The 17,468-nt window shown below is 37.2% G+C and overlaps 1 protein-coding gene across 1 annotated transcript; it reads right to left on the minus strand.

The window, feature by feature from the left end:
* Positions 1 to 138: 138 nt before the first annotated feature.
* Positions 139 to 12,474, minus strand: LOC125837664 (uncharacterized). The gene is made up of 6 exons (XM_049516745.1): positions 9,807 to 12,474; positions 6,847 to 7,280; positions 6,571 to 6,732; positions 1,574 to 1,649; positions 1,130 to 1,285; positions 139 to 593 (listed from the first exon to the last, which is right to left on the minus strand). Exons 1-6 carry the CDS (start codon positions 12,255 to 12,257, stop codon positions 447 to 449), a joined length of 3,426 nt encoding a protein of 1,141 aa, XP_049372702.1. The 5' UTR covers positions 12,258 to 12,474; the 3' UTR covers positions 139 to 446.
* Positions 12,475 to 17,468: the final 4,994 nt, after the last annotated feature.

Here is a 17,468-nt window from a genome sequence, read left to right on the forward strand (position 1 = left end):
GGGACACAGGGAGTAAAATGTTACCCACCCCTTCAATATAGAACTGGTTAGTTCAGCAGCAGCCACAAATTCATAAGTTGAATCGAGAGATCTACAAAGACATAATGCATTTGGAAGTGAGCACCAAGCAAATCATGATGACTTGAAGAATGATTTAGCAATAAGGTGATAACTTTCATAGTAATCAACTCGATGTAATCTATTGTCAGAAAGAAACAAGCTATAACATCGAGGACAAGAGATGTATTGCTATAAGCCTATGTAGCCAGATTTTGGCAACCATTTGTAGTCTAGTGATCATGTATGACCTGTAAAGTAAGGAAGAACAGGCTGTTCCAAAGAAAAGATTACAACTAAAAAAAACAATTTCTATTTGTTCCAATAGGTGCAATGCTGTGCATTGAGGAATCTTTAGATGCATCGTCAATCATCATGTCAAGTGTCCTTCATGAATTAGAAGACATCACTACTGGTGAATATTTCAACAGAGCTTCCACGCCATCAAACCTGCTAATATCAAATATCTGGGTCATACCCAATCCAATGATCTGCACTACAGTGTTTGAGTGGCCATTTTTGAATACATCTGTTATCTGCAAGAAAAAGCAAGATTTTGCAAATTATCAAACACTCTGATTCTTAAATGCTACCCCAGTTCTAAGCTCAGTGAAACCTCAGAAAGAGATCGTAAATATGATAAGGACTTAAATCAGAAAGGACCAGACGACAGTGAAAACGGAGAATGCACAATAGAGAACTGGATGAGGTAAGAAATGATGGATGACAAGTTCCGCTCATAGAACTACCACCTTTCTTATCTGTTCCGTATCCCTTTCACTTTGTAGATCATAATTGCAAAAGTGACAGTTGGCCAACTGATGCTGACACCAACTAATTGGAACAGGAAACCCCAGCATAGAGAGCCAATAAATTTAGTGAATTCAGAAGGTGTGCCGCTAATTGAAAAGATCATTCCAGAACCATTTCTTGTGATATAGCTATAGCAGACAGTAGTGTAATACATGGATATGAGCCAAGAAAATGATAATGTGCATCAAATAGGTAAACACTTGAAAATGCCAAAAATGAAATTGAAAAACTTGTTAACTATTGGGTTGCCCAGGCATACCTGTGAACAGCCAAAGAGTTTGAGTAGCTTGAGCGACAAGCAGCTGTCTACAATCAGCCCTAGCTCGTTGTCACTTATTCTGCGACACCATGATAGGTCCAAATGCAGTAACTTTCTTGAAAGTTTGGCTAGTGACAAGGCAGTGCTAGTGCTAACCTGTCAAAGATCACCAGTCACTAACAAAGCAGGTAGTACCAAAAAGAAACCAACACTTTTTAGGAAAAGTTAACTATATGACTTTCCCCTGCTATTTACCAATTCCCAAGGAATTGATCTCTCTCTCTCTTTCTATTGTAAGAGAAGACCACACATGCAGGCCAACAGCTAAATCTTGTGTACAACTCAGGAATCTAAAACTATTCAGTAACTCTACACAGAAATATATTAAGAAACTAGCAATATCATTGGGCTTAATAAGCATATTTGAGAGTGGAATAAGTATACCTTAGAGCAATTATTCAGTGAAAGTTCCTCCAAACATGCTCCAGAAGCTTCCAAAAATGCAGCAATCCCTTCATCACTAACATGCAAAGTACATATTAGATCGCAACTTGCATAATAAGGAAACCAAAGATGATGGTGCGAACAAATTTTTGATTATCCTTAAAACTGCCACAATGCATATAAAATTACATTAAAAGCTCTCCTATGTCAGAAAATGTTGAATATTTGCTTTAGAATTGCAAGCTCTTTTTCTGCAGTAATCTTATTAAGATAGATCTAGTCAACTAATTAGACCTAGTATTTACTAGTTGATTTCTATTTGAATTTTGCATAAATAGCATTTTTAAGACTTAAGAAGTTTGTTATTTTCAACCGATTTTTTTTTGCTTATCTTTAGATTTTGAAGTTAGTATTCTATTATAAATTTGTATTATATTGCAGTAAAATAATATCGAACTTTCAACTTCATTTCATAAGTTCTTTTTTTTGTTGTTCTCCGTTCTTACTCTTTCGTTACTCCTAAATATTTTCCTGCAATTTCTTCTCTTTCAAAACAAACCATTGGTATCTAGAACTATTTTTCTTGAGGGACAAGTGAGTGACGAGATGGATTTTGAAAATAGTTTTTTCACAAATGGCTCCTCCTATTTCAACGGTGAAAATTATCAATTATGGGTTGTGCGAATGAAAACTTACTTGGAGGCCCTTGATCTTTGGGGACTCGTGGAAGAGAATTATGAAATTAATCCGCTACCAAATAATCCCACAATAGCCCAAATTAAGAGTGACAAGGAAAAAAAAAAACCCATGAAGTCCAAGACGAAAGCAACTCTGTTTGTTGCTGTTTCAACAACTATTTTCACGAGAATTATGTTTCTCACATCACTATAGGAAATTTGGGATTATCTAAAGAAAAAATAAGCTAGAGATGAATGAACACGTGGGATGCAAGTATTGAATTTAATAAGGGGATTCGAGTCCAGAGAATGAAAGATTCTCATACAACCAAAGAATACTCAAACATATCACTTGGCATTATTAACAAGGTAAGACTGCTAGGCACTAAATTTAAAGATTCACGATTTGTCGGAATTTTTTAATTTTGTAACAGTACCCGAATGATGAGTCATGTATAGACCTTGGGAAACACAAGATCTGTCCAAGATTACCTTGGCAAAGTTGATAAATTCTTTCCAGGCACAGGAGCAAAGGAGACTTATGAGGCAAGATAGAATGGTTGAAAGAGCCTTAGCCGACAGTCACAAAACTCAGAGCAGGGGTAAAATTTAAAAAATTACCCACCTTGTGAGCACTGGAAAAAATGGATCATCCACCACTCAGATGTTGGAAAAGGCCGAAAGGTGAAGTGCAACAAGTGCCATCAGCTTGGTCATGAAGCAATGATTTGCAAAAATAAATCTAAGAACCATGAAACAGATGCACGTGTCGCCAATCAAGAAGAAGAAGAAGACCATCTTTTTGTTGCAACATACATCTCAAGTAAGGTTTCAGCCAAAAAAAAAAAATGGTTAACTGATAGCGGTTGCACTAACCAAATGACTTACGACAAGAGTTTGTTCAAGGAACTAGCCTACTGAAATTCCAAAGTTTAGGATCGAAAATGGAGACCAAATTCTTGTTGAAGGAAAAGGAATTGTCATCATCAAAACAAGTTGATGTAATAAGACAATTTCAGATGTTCTATATGTAACCTCATATTGATCAGATTTGTTGAGTATTTGTCAGTTGGTAGATAAAGGATTCAAAGTATCCTTTGAGGATAAACATTGCTTCATCAGTGATGATACTGAAAAAGAAATGTTAAAAATTTAAGATGAAGAAAACATTTCTCATTTGATCCAATGGAAGATGTTCCTGTAGAACATGCAAAAGATCAAAGGCAGAAAAAAATTAGAAGATGATCTTCCAATTGAAAAAGCACAAGCAAAATGTGAACCTGCTAGGCTTAAAGAAGCTTTCAATGTTCCCAAAAGAATTGAAGCAACGGAGGAGTTGTCTATGTTCAGGAAAATAAAATGGATAAGTTTAACGTGAAGACGCTAACGGAGAAAGAAGACATGCCAAAAAGATTTAGTAGTCAAGGGTTGCATTCAAGTCGATAAGTGAATTTAGATCACTACAAGTCCAAAGAAGAATCTGCAGATTTAGCGACAAGGTCACTTTCGGTTATCAAGTGTGAAGATTTCAAGATTGAAGTTCAAAATTTTACAGTTGCTAGCAAGGAAGAGTGTTGAATAATTGCTTTAGAATTGCAAGCTCTTTTACTGTAGTAATATTATTAAGATAGACTTACTCCACTAGATAGACCTGGTATTTAAGAATATTAGTATTTCCTGCAATTCCTTATCTTCCAAAACCATTAGAAACAAAACCTTGTTGCTGTCTACTGGTACATCATGAAGATATAGGCAGCAACTCTTCAAGTAATCCATTGCAATAACGGATTAGATATAACATTATCATGATGACAAAATATATGACTTGGAATAGTCGTCATGCTAATTATTTAATACATACAGTTTCATTTATCCAGGAGTCAATTCACCAGCTATAACCATGATATCAGAGTGAAAAAACTGAAAGACTAGTTTACTCAAGGTATATGTTATTGAAAAAGGGGGAGCTAATAAAAAGTGGGAACAACATGCCAGTATAATCCACAAGTGGGGTCTGGGGAGGGTGGTGTGTACGCAACCTTACCTTTACCTTGTGAAGGTAGAGAGGTTGTTTCTGAAAGACCCTCAGCTCAAAAATCATAAATCAAGTATGTAAAGAAAATACAATAGGGAGAAGTCATGCAGAAAACAATTAAGAAGAGAATAAGTAGCAACAACAAATAATACGGTAACTAATGCAAAGGAAACAACATGTAGTACTAAAATCGAAGAGTAAGATAGGAGAGTAATAATAACAATACTAATGAAGGAACTAGACAATGCTCGACTACTTCCAAACCATTTACCCTAATCCTCGGCCTCTAGATCTTCCTATCTAGGGTCATGTCCTCGGTAAGATACATAAGGAACTAGACAGTGCTTGACAACCTCCAAACCTTTTACCCTAATTCTCGACCTCCGTATCTTCCTATCTAGGGTCATGTCCTCGGTAAGATACATGTGAGTCATGTCCTGTCTAATCACTGCTTCCCAAAACTATTTCAAAAAACCTCTCACACCTCCTCGTTGGGCATCTATGCATCTTTTGTTCACATACGTGAACCATATCAGCCTCCCTCCTTCATCTTGTCCACCATGGAGGCCACTCCCTCCTAGCCTCGAATAGCTTCATTCCTGATCCTATCTCTCCACGTATGTCCAAACATCCATCTCAACACCCTCATTTCTGCTACTCTGATCTTCAGGACGTGTGAGTTCTTGATCGGCCAATATTCCTTCTCATACAACATAGCTTGTATGGCTAATCTGACGATCACTTTATAAAACTTACCTTTAAGGCTTGTGGCACATTCTTATCACACAAGACACTGGATCAGGTTTTCATTTCATCCACCCCGATCCAATACGATGTGTAAGACCATCGTCAATTTCCCTATTTCCTTGGATTATTGACCCCAGATCTTGAAACTTCCTTTCTTGGAGATGACTTGTGTATCAATCCTTACTTCCACATCTACCCACGTGTGTTACGTCAATTAACTTGCACTCCAAGTATTTTGTCTTAGTCTTGTTGAACCTTAACCCTGACAGGGTCTGTCTCCAAACCTCCAGCCTATTGTTAAACCTTTATTAGACTTATAATATTAAGTGGTAATTCTTCTACTTTAGTTGGAAGATATGTCATTAAAACTGATGTGGAGGCATAATTTGATCGACTAATAACCAAGGCCAGGGACCACTCACTCGCACCTCTCTCATACACCCATTCTTTCCCACTGATAAATGATAAGTCTCTTTTCACCACTACATTGACTGAAAGAAAGTCTAAAAGCAATTGCTTAAAGTTAAACATAGGATAATAATGAGTTGTTCAACCTTAATTGTTTCACGTCTAACCCCATTTCCCAAGGGGGTGTCAAAACAAGGAACTACTACTAGGTTCCTGCCTGACTCCTAATTCTTCTAGTGCCTCTCCTTTTCTATTGATGACAACATGCACCAATAGAAATGATTCTTGTTGTCTCCCTTATTCTGGTTGTTTGTAAGGCTCCCGGAAGCTAATCTTACCTCTAGCACCTTTATTCACGTGAAAGGCACAACAGAATAATATATTGCGGGAGCCTGTGTAAAAGACCCCTCAAGAAGGCCCTACCTTATATGTTGAGACCTATGTTGCTCGGACTCTTAATTATGCTAATGGTGTGTGCCAACTCTTCAAAATTAGTGCATTTTAGACAATCCGACATGAGTGCGGCTACGTTTTTGGAGAGTCTAAGCAACATAGGGTGAAACCAATCTCTTCCTTCTCAGAGCTGAGCTCTCTTTCTGAGCTTCACTACCCTAAGGAATTAAGAGGCTTCTACCAATCATAATGCAAGTTAAATACGCAGGGTAGACATGTTCAATATATCATAGCGCTCGTCTGCAGGAAAAGTCTACGCATGCTGCAGCATGTCAAAGTATGGCCAATTCCAGGACACTGCTTTCTTCTTGGTTTTTTCCTTTAAAGTGCAGTCCAATTTCTCTGAAGAACTTTTTAAAGATGCTTCCAATATTGAGAAATGGAAAAGAACACTATCCACAAACAAGTAATTACAGAAGTAAATTGATCCGTACATAAAGTACTTTTTGTTTTGTTTTGTTCTGAGCTTATCTGGTATAGAAATACCATCTCAAAGTTGCTTCCCATATATATATGTCTATTCCTTTTAGGGGTATATGGACAGCGAAAACTTGATTTGTTCTGACTAAGGAAAATGCTTGGCGACAAAATCTCAGTGAAAGAGCCATCATTATTGCCATTAAATATAGTAGCATAACTGAACATTTCAAGAAGCAAACTGGATATCAGGACCAAACCTGAAATTATTACGACAAAATATGAGTTTCCGGATTGATCGACAACCATTCGCGAGAAACTGCAGTCCAACATCTGTCAATTCATTCAACTCTGAAATATTTAATGAATGCAAGTTAGCACATGCATCTCCAATAAACTTCAGGGATTGATCAGTCAGATTCCTGCATCCAGAACAGATGAGGTTAAAAGATTAAATTAAATCTAAATAATGTGAGTATTTAATCTTCACCAACTGTGTCATAGTAAATCGAGAAGTGGAAGTAATATTTACTTACGGGCAGCGGGAAATATCAAGCTCTTTTATATTTTGACCACGTGCTGTAAGTAACTCGCTTACAAACTGATCACATACACTATGAATTCCAGCTACCGACAACAGTTCCAAATGCTCCATCTTCTCCAGTGAAGGTAATATATGTATTGCATCTATGCTCTGGCAATCATCTATACAGAGCTCCTTGAGAATTGATCCCAATGAGTTGGCTGTGATACCAATACTAGCGTGGGTCAAAAGGGAGCACTGACTCAAATCAATGGATTGTAGAGAAGGTGCTGATGTAACAAGTATTTCCAGAGCTCTATCAGACATCCGACAAGCACCCCTCAGTGACAAGATGGCTAAATTAGGTAAGCTATTTGAAGCCGTAGCAATGGTTGTACCCAACACATGATCAAGTGTGGGTTGTCCGCATAGATCTAGTTGTAGCACCTGCTTCCAAGCCAGAAAGGTATAAGAATCATATCAGCTTACAGAATCATCAAAATAAAGTAATAGCAGTAGTAGTAACGACAACAATAACAATAATTGTATATCTAATATCAGCTCCCAACAACAAGGTAGAAAAAGAAGGTATAGAAAATTATGCAGTCTGATAAAACAACATTAGTGAAAATAAAGGCAATCTTAGAAATGCATGAGTCTACACTTCCAAATTTATCAGCAAGTAATGAGGACATCAACTTGAGAAAACGTCTATCAAATTCATGTGTATCAGCAGCGAGAAACAAAACAACCAAAGCCTGTTCTTGGGCTACATGTGTAGAAGTATATACATCAAGATGTTTTGCACTTCACTTTAGGGCTTAAGCGCGCATTTGAAAACAGTGATAGCACCAAATGCCTCCTCCACTAAAGGAGTTCATATCTTCATGGTGAGTTGTCAGCCAACTCTCTCAATTGAATTCAAATGATTTCTACCCATCCCACAAAGACTGCCTTCCTTTCTATTTGGTTGATAATGAAACTAGAGAAGTTAGATAACTTATTTATCTTTCACGCCACCATACACTAGGCTTAAAGTTACTTTGAGAATCAAATCACTAATTCTGCTATCAAAACTGTACATGAGAGGGTTTTCTGGCATAGTAAGTGAAATCTGTAATGGAAGGTGGTAATTCAGAGAAAGAAGATCTAATTTTGTTTTTTGGTAATGGATGTTTTAAGTAGAAGTCTGGAAGGATCAGTGAAATGAGAGAGGATTGGTCCATGAATGATCAGAAATGGTTTGGGGTGTGCCGAAATTCAAGAGAGATGTTATACATTCATTCTCTACCCAACTGGCTCCTAGCCTCCTACTAATTAAGCTTCTCAAACTTTCCCAAATAATTTCCTTACCATAATATGTTAATTCTATGTGCTACATTTTGATCTATCGTGTCATTCTCCTGAAAACCGAATCTAGGGTATCTAAATTGTCTGCTGCATTTAGGCATCAGAATCACATCCAATCTCACTAGACATTCGTTATTTTTATGAGAACTAAACTTATCATGCCATACTCTACTTATCCAAACACTCGTACACTTTAAGGTGCTTATTCATAGTTGCTACTTTTGATTAACAAACTGTAAAACAACATTAATGAAGTAAGGCTTACTTCGACATTGCATAACAGTTCACACTTCAAAAGTTACCAGAAAGAATGAGGACATCAACTGGAAAATTTCTAGCAAAATCATATCAGAAGCAAGTAACAAAAAACCCAAAAACCTGGGTTATATGCCAATGATTTTGGGTTACCATGAACTACACACAGGCTTTTCTCCATTTATCTCCTTTCAGGAAGTACTTTATGTAGTAATTCTTCTATCTACCTCCAAAAGGAACAATAAGGGAGTATAACAAGGTTAATTATTCAGATGAAAAACCACAGGGCCGACTCTTTTAGAGTCCACCAAAACATACAACTTCATAAGGTCCAACAAACCATTTCACCAAGAAGCTAACTACTTCACTGAAATTGTGCTACGGCTGTCCATGTTGCAAAAGGAATGTCGGATTGTTGGGAGAAGAAATTAACTTGACTAAAGCAACAGCCCTGTTTAGGGATAATGTTTAAATCCTTTAGCATTCTCAGGAGACGGGAGGAAGTCACAAATGATTTTTTCTAACAATATGTGTAAAGAACAAAGGCAATCTTGCCAGGACGAAAAGAAGATGATGAGAAAAGAATGTAGAAGTAGAGAAAAGTCACAGGATGGTGACCAGAAGTCAGGTTGAAATGTCCCCCTCCTTTCCCAAGAATAAAGGTATTAATATTATAACATATGCACCAAAAGTAGTACTCCATGAAGCATGACAAAACAACCTACTGAAAACACCCTCCCTAAAGGTCTGCTGCCCTCTTCTCTGTCATCCCCACACCTTGGAAAAAGTAGAATATATTTTGTAAATCTTTAGAATAACACAGTTTTTGAGACAACAGAATAGAGTAAGAACCATCCAAACAAAAGTATATACTGAACAGAGAACACAAATAAAGGAAAGTAAAGCTCGGCAAATGTTTTTAACAGATGACACTATTCTGTTGTCATTCTACTTACATGCTCTGTTATCTCTCTACCAACCTTTGTGCAAAACACGGGAAGAAAAGTTCATAAGAAACTCTCAACACTAAGAATTATCTTCTGTATCTTTTCTCCTGTGGTAGGAAACTTGTGTCATTCAAGAAGTAGAAAGAATAAATCTGTTGCTTGATAAGTATCCTTGCGTCCTTGACTGCTCTTTAGTTTTTCCCTAGCCTTATAGTGGTTGTAAGTAGCCCCACAAAGGTTTCTAAATGTATGCAACAATAAGATTACTCCAATTATCCAACTGTATAATACTACAAATCACACTTTAGCTCTACCTTCTAGTAACCTAATCATAATTTGGCAGAAACATTTCAGAGAATAATATATGCCACATTAACAAAAAACAATAAACTAAAGTTTAAAATGAAGAAGCATAGATTACCATCAAGTTTCTTCTATCAAAGTCTCTAAATGAGTTGCAAAACTGTTCTTCTGTTAACCATGAACAGTCCTTTATGCGAATTTGAGTTGGTGATCCTTGAACAAGAAGGTCCAACATATGAGCACTCATTTTCCTAGAATTGCATAGTATTTCAGTCAATCTTCCCCTCAAGATATCAGGGATACCTTTGAGAGAAACTATTGCTTCAGCATTTTCTGCAAGGGTTTTCAAGGAAAGATCTAGCAGTGAAGGAAACACACAAGAAAACTCTTTATTTTCAGGATGTTGAGATGCTTCCCATCTAACCACTTTCTCATCCTTTCGTTTAGGTATACGCTCCCTAATCCCCTTCAATGCAGTAGAAGCGAGATTGGGGTTGTTCCCTAGATCTTTAATAGTTTCCAAAGTTGGCAATTTTGTTTCCTGACTAGAAGAGCCTTCACGGGGAGCATCATAGCGTGCAAAGTGAATAGCTCTTTCCCTTAATGCATTTTTTTGTCTTAATGCATGGTCAGCATTCAAATTTTTTCTAAGTTCAACATTTTCAATTGGTAACACATCAACACTTTGTATACACTGGATGGATCCTAGCTGTGGCACTGTTGAAATAGCCTCGTGCTGCTGCTTGCTGTGTTGCAAGTCCAACTCCATTGGCAAAGTTGTAAGTGCTAACCAAGAGTTGTCAACCTTGGCCTTTCCCTTTTCTTCTCTGGTGTATCTCTCCTCACCGCCCAATGGACTACTTCCACCAATATCCTGGTCTTTGTTCATCACTCCCAACTCAAGATTGCAATTTCGGGCGACATAAGGTATTATTTCCTCAATTTGCTCCATCTTTCCCTTGCTCACTCTTTCTTCCCAGCGATCACTCACACCAGACCTAATTTCATTTAATTCAACAGTCCTCTGAGTATACTTCATCACACCAACTAAAGTACTTCCATTGGCCGCTTCCAGAACTGGAATATTAAAATCAAAACCCAGTTCACTGCCCCCATTAGCATTCCCTAAGTTCCAATTTGACAATTGAATAGCATTGTGACACTCTTCTGGTACCCTTAAAAGTCCACCTTCTTGACACCCAACAATGAATTCTCCGGCACCCACTGCCCCATTCTTGATCCCTCCCCCTTTTAAAATGTCCATTTTACCTACATGCCCAATACTTTTATCAAGTTTTTCAAAAACCATGACTTGACTTTTATTCTTTAGATGCTCATCCTTAACCTTTTCTAAAGCAACATTCTCATCAGTATATTTGTGAGAACCAAATATTTCATCATAAAACCTAACTTTTTTAACCACTGAGTCATCTTCCACTCCCTCACTAACCCTCTTCATCCCAATCCCCTCACTCAAATTCAAATCCTCCCCATTTCTTTGATTCATACTCCATGGCTCTATCCCAATCCCCTCACTAAAATTCAAACCTTCCCCATTTCTTTGATTCATACTCCATGACTCTATACCAATCCCCTCACTCAAATTCAAATCCTCCCCATTTCTTTGATTCATACTACATGACTCCATCCCAATCCCCCCACTCAAATTCAAACCCTCCCCATTTCTTTGATTCATACTCCATGGCTCCATCCCAATCCCCTCGCTCAAATTCAAACCCTCCCCATTTCTTTGACTCATACTCCATGGCTCCGTCCCAATCCACTCATTCAAATTCAAACCCTCCCCATTTCTTTGATTCCTACACCATGGCTCCATCCCAATCCCCTCGCTCAAATTCAAACCCGCCCCATTTCTTTGATTCATACTCCACGGCTCTATCCCAATCCCATCGCTCAAATTCAAACCCTCCCCATTTCCTTGATTCATACTCCATGGCTCCATCCCAATCCCATTACTCAAATTCAAACCCTCCCCATTTCTTTGACTCATACTCCATGGCTCCATCTCAATCCTCTCATTCAAATTCAAACCCTCCCCATTTCTTTGATTCCTACTCCATGGCTCCGCCCCAATCCCCTCACTCAAATTTAAACCCGCCCCATTCCTTTGATTCATATTCCATGGCTCCATCCGAATCCCCTCGATCAACTTCAAACCCTCCCCATTTATTTGATTCATACTCCATGGCTCCATCCCAGTCCCATCACTCAAATTCCTACTCCATGGATCCATCCCAATCCCCTCGCTCAAATTCAAACCCTCCCCATTTCTTTGATTCATACTCCATGGCTCCATCCTAATCCCCTGACTCAAATTCAAAACCTCCCCATTTCTTTGATTCCTACTCCGTAGCTCCATCCCAATCCCCTCACCCAAATTCAAAACCTCCCCATTTCTTTGATTCCTTCTCAATGGCTCCATCCCCATCTCCTCATTCAAATTAAAACCCTCCCCATTTCCTTGATTCCTACTTAATGGATCCATCCCAATCCTATCTCTCAAATTTAAACCCTCTCCATTTCTTTGATTCCTATCCAGTGGCTCCATTCTAAACCAACCCAGAAACTCAAAATTCTGAAATTCCAATCAAACCCAAAGCCCCATAAAGAATTCAAGGGTTTTGATCAGATAAAAGGTATCGGTATCAAAGAAACAAAAGTATCAGCAAAAATATCAACTATTTCAGTGAAATAAATCTCAATTCAAACTCACACAAAAGCATCAAGAAACAAGAGAGAATCAAGAAAATCATACAAAAAGGATGATAACTATGAACTCTCACAAGGGGTTGGAGGAAAGGGGTATTTATATAGTGGAGAAGTAGTTGAAGACTATTTACGTCGCATAATCTGTAGAATCTATCTATAATAATGGTCATTTGACGAAGACTATTGTTTTGCAATTGCATATAATTCTGGAAAAGCTTTCACACATGTAGCCCCACAACAAAGGAATCATAAAAGCACTTTTGCTTAAATGGATGAGTGTATGCTGAGTTGGTTATACTATGAAGTTGGACACTCCGTTTGTTTTTGTTTTTAAAGGAAAATCTTTAAATGATGTAAAATAAATAAAAATGTTTTTCCTTTATAGTTTTGTTCAAAAATGCTCTTATGGTCAATACTTTAGTAAAAATATATCTCTATTGTTATCAAATATGTCAAAAATCTCTTTTTCCAAATAACTATATATATTTTTTCTTTTAAAACACATTTTGTTCCTAATAAAATATTACTTTTTTTAAAAAAAACCTTACACTTAATTTCTTTTTTTTAAAATCACTTTGACTAATAAAAATGTAAGAAAAGATTTTTTTTTAGAGTAACTCCATACGCCCTTTTAATAGATAATAAATGTCATATGTATAAAATCATAGTGAATTCATCATTAATTTTTATTTAGATAAGGATAAAAAACAATTGTAATGGAACATGAAATATTTTTAATTTTTTGCATTGAAGTAGGATAAATATTTGCTAATAATAAAAAAATTATTAGAAGAGAATGTGTTTTAAAAGAAAATAAATAATATATTTATTTGAAAAAATATATTTTTGACTCATTAACAATTGGGAATACTTTTTTTTTAATTACAATTGGGAATACATTTTTAACATAATATAGATATATATTATTTTCAAGAAAAAATGATTGAGTTTTTATTGTTGCTCTAAAAGTGACTGAAGTAATTTTAGGGAAAAAAAAAAGAAAGAATTGTGAGCACTAATTTTAGGACCATGTAACTATGTATTTGTATAATGCACAAGACAATATTATGAGCGTGTAGTCATGTATAAATATTGCATTTAGAGATTTTCACTATAACATTGTATCTAATTAAGGAAAATACTGAAAGTTTGGAGTCAGGTTAAAATCACAGATTAGTTGGTGAAGTCAAATGAGAGAGGGTGTTTGAATCGGTTTAAAAGTTGGTCAAACCTGATTTTAAGTCAGTTTGGATCGGCTTAAAAGCTGGTCAAACCTGCTTTTTAAGTCAGTTTTAACTTCTAAAAGTGTTAGACAAAATTAAAATTACTTAAAATAAGTAAAAAATGACTTAAAACAAGTTAGGAAGTGTTTTGCAAGGTTAAAAATAACTTAAAATAAGTTAAAAACCAAAAGTAGACTTTCTCTGCTTTTTATTTTTTTACTTTAAAATCATCTAGTTTGATTTTTTATTTTTGACTGAAAAAACTACTTTTTTTTAGCCAATCCAAACATACTCTTAGTTTTGGTGTTACGTGTAACAACAATATGTATTACGTCATTATATGACCTCATTCTCATGAAGAAAACTTCTTTGCACTTATCATAGCTATCCATTAAGTAAATACGCTCGCATAACTTGGTCTTATTGAATTTTGTGTTGTGTTGCCATAGCAACTTAGAATGGCTTCTCAAAGACAATGGCCATCGAAAACACTGCTTCCTTAACAAAATAATTGTGTGGCAAAATGGAAAACATATTCAAGCTATTGTAATTATTATGTCTTAATTAGGATCAAATAAAGGATTCTATTTTAAAGTACTCATATGATATGATCAGTTCATGTGCGTAATATATGTAACATTGGATATGAGCAGTGTTGACTATTTCACATTTGACTCGGGATGTGACAAACTTGGTATCAGAGCGCAGAGTTCAAGAGTCCTAAGGTGTCTATGAAAACGTGTCTGTAGAATCTTTGTATCAGTGTAAAGCGCGTCACATCTATTAATTAAGAAGCTACAACATTTAGGAAACATTTCCCTTCCTTCTTACTCTTTTTCGTGCGATAGAGTTTAACTTTATAAAAGTTTCTTTCTAATTCGTGCTTGCACGCATCTTTTCAGATGTTCGAGGTCGTCCTGCTAGGAGAAATGTTGATCCCCAGGATCAAAGGGGTTCTCAATACACCATAAGTGCAACCCCCTCAAGGAGAGGTTACTAATGCTGAGTTCTGGGATGCAATACATATGTTGAGTCAAGTCGTGGTCAATCAAGTTGGTCAGCAAAGAGGGGTTCGTCAGGATGTGGCTGATACATCTAGGATCTGTGAGTTCTTGAGGATGAATCCCTTAAAATTCACAGGGTCAAATGTCACTAAGGATCCGGAGAACTTTGTGGAGAAGCTGCAAAAAGTGTTTGAGGTTATGCATGTTGCTGATGCTAAGCGAGTGGAGTTATCTGCATACCAACTCAAGGGTATTTCTAGGATTTGGTACGACCAATGGAAGAAGAGCAGGGCTGAAGGAGCACCAATTGTGAGTTGGGCTGTGTTTGAAAGTGCCTTCATAGGGCGTTTCTTTCCCCGTGAGCTGAGAGAGACAAAGGTAAGATAACTTCTCACTCTTAAGCAGGAGTCCATGAGTGTGCATGAGTATAGCCTTAAGTTCACCTAACTGTCCGGTTATGCTTCGGAGATGGTTGCTGATATGATGAGCAAAATGAGTCTATTTGTGTCTGGACTGTCCCGCTTGTCAAACAATGAGGGTAAGGCTGCAATGTTGATAAGTGGCATGGACATAGAAAGACTCATGATCCATGTCCAACAGGTTGAGGAGGACAAGTTGAAAGATAGGGAAAAGTTCCGCAACAAGAAGGCTAAGACAACAGGTAATGAGTCCGGACAACAGAAGGCTGGTAATGCGAATCGGTCATCTTTTCAGCAAAGGCCAACTGGACCTGCACAATCATCTGCCAGTGCACCTACACCAAAGAACAGAGGTGAGTTCAAGAATCAGAATTCACAGAACTTTAAAGCTCGACCTTTAGGGTAGTGTGGCACAAAGGACCAATTGGATTCCTGCATGTGCTGATTGTGGTAGAAACCACCCAAGAGCGTGTTGTGATGGCTCCACTAGCTACTTCAAGTGTGGTCCGACATGCCACTTTATAAGAGAGTACCCTAAGAACCTGCAAGGTAATGGTAATAGGGAAATAGAGCCTAATCTTCTTCAGCGGCTCTGACAGACAGATCTGTACCTAGAGGATCTATTTCACGGACAAGTGGAGGAGTAAACCATGTATGCTATCACCACTCGTCAGGAGCAGGAGAATTCACTAGATATTGTCACTAGTTTGATCAAAGTCTTTACTTTGATGTATATGCATTACTTGATCCAGGTGTGAGTTTATCTTTTGTGACTCTGTACATTGCTATAAGGTTTGATATTCTTCCCGAATGACTTCTTGAGCCCTTCAGTGTTTCCACACCGGTTGGTGAGTCTATTCTAGCTGAGAGAGTTTATTGTGATTGTACTATCTCTGTCAATCACAAGGACACCATGGCCGACTTAGTCGAGTTAGACATGGTGGACTTGTTATGCCTCAATTGATTGTAGAACTAAGTAGTTAAGTTCCAGTTTCCTAATGAGCATGTTATAAAGTGGAAGAGTAGTTCAGCAATGCCTAAGAGTCGTTTCATTTCATACCTTAAGGCCAGGAAGTTAGTTTCTAAGAGGTGCATTTATAACTTAGTCCGAGTTAATGACTCTAGTGTTGAGACAGCACCTATTCAGTTAGTTCCAGTTGTGAGTGAGTTTCCAGAGGTCTTTCCAGATGATCTTCCCAGAGTCCCTCCTGAGAGATAAATTAACTTCGGTATATATATATATTTTTTGATACTCAACCTATTTTTATTCTGCCATATAAAATGGCTCCAGATGAGTTAAAAGAGTTAAAAGAGCAGTTGAAATATCTTCTTGATAAAGGTTTTATTCGACCTGGTATCTCACCGTGGGGCGCTCCAGTCTTATTTGTGAGGAAGAAATATAGTTCTCTTAGGATGTGTATTGATTACCGTCTATTGAACAAGGTTACTATAAAGAATAAGTATCCTATTCCGAGAATTGATGATATTTTCAATCAAATCTAGGCTGCCACTTGCTTTTCTAAGATAAACCTTAGATCTAGCTATCATCAGTTGAGAGTAAGAGAAAGTGACATCCCGAAGACAACATTCAGGACCCATTATGGTCATTATGAGTTTCTTGTTATGTCTTTTGGCTAGACTAATGCTCCTGCAACTTTCATGGATCGCATGAACAAAGTGTTTAAGCCATATCTTGACATATTTGTTATTGTGTTTATTAATGACATTCTGATTTATTCGAGGAATGAGGAGGATCATGCTAGTCATCTCAGAATACTTAACCAAACTCCCAAAGATAGAGAGTTGTATGCCAAATTTTCTAAGTGTGAGTTTTGGCTTGAATTTGCGGCGTTCTTAGACCACATTGTATCTGGAGAAGGGATTCGAGTTGACGCTCAGAAGATTGAAGCAGTGCAGAACTGGCCTAGACCCACATCTCCAACTGATATAAGAAGTTTCTTGGATTTGGCTGGTTAATATAAGAGGTTTGTCGAGAGGTTTTCATCTATTTCTTCCCCATTGACTAAGTTGACTCAGAAAACAGTTAAGTTTCAATAGTCTGAATTTTGTGAGAAAAGCTTTCAAGAATTGAAAGCCCAGTTAACTACTGCCCCAATGTTAACCTTACCGGAGGGTACACAATGCTTTGTTGTGTATTGTGATGCATCCAAAGTTGAACTTGGTTGTGTATTGATGCAGAATGGTAAGGTTATAGCCTATGCCTCCAGACAACTTAAGATTCACCGTAAAAATTACCCAACTCATGATCTAGAGTTGGATGTTGTAGTGTTTGCTTTAAAAATATGACGTCACTATCTCTATAGTGTTCTTGTAGATGTGTTCATCGATCATAAGAGTCTCCAGTATGTTTTCCAGACACAGTAGGTGGTTAAAGTTACTCAAG

Source organism: Solanum verrucosum, unplaced genomic scaffold, assembly GCF_900185275.1.
Source record: "Solanum verrucosum unplaced genomic scaffold, falcon-dt-bn FXZP01000133.1, whole genome shotgun sequence".
Taxonomy (NCBI): domain Eukaryota; kingdom Viridiplantae; phylum Streptophyta; class Magnoliopsida; order Solanales; family Solanaceae; genus Solanum; species Solanum verrucosum.

Coding starts and splice junctions, on each gene's coding strand:
- LOC125837664 (XM_049516745.1), bottom strand. CDS start 12,257: ATGGAGCCACTGGATAGGAATCAAAGAAATGGAGAGGGTTTAAATTTG. Junction 1,286..1,573: donor CACTGAATAATTGCTCTAAG/GTATACTTATTC, acceptor GATCTTTGACAG/GTTAGCACTAGCACTGCCTT. Junction 594..1,129: donor AACTCTTTGGCTGTTCACAG/GTATGCCTGGGC, acceptor TTTTTCTTGCAG/ATAACAGATGTATTCAAAAA.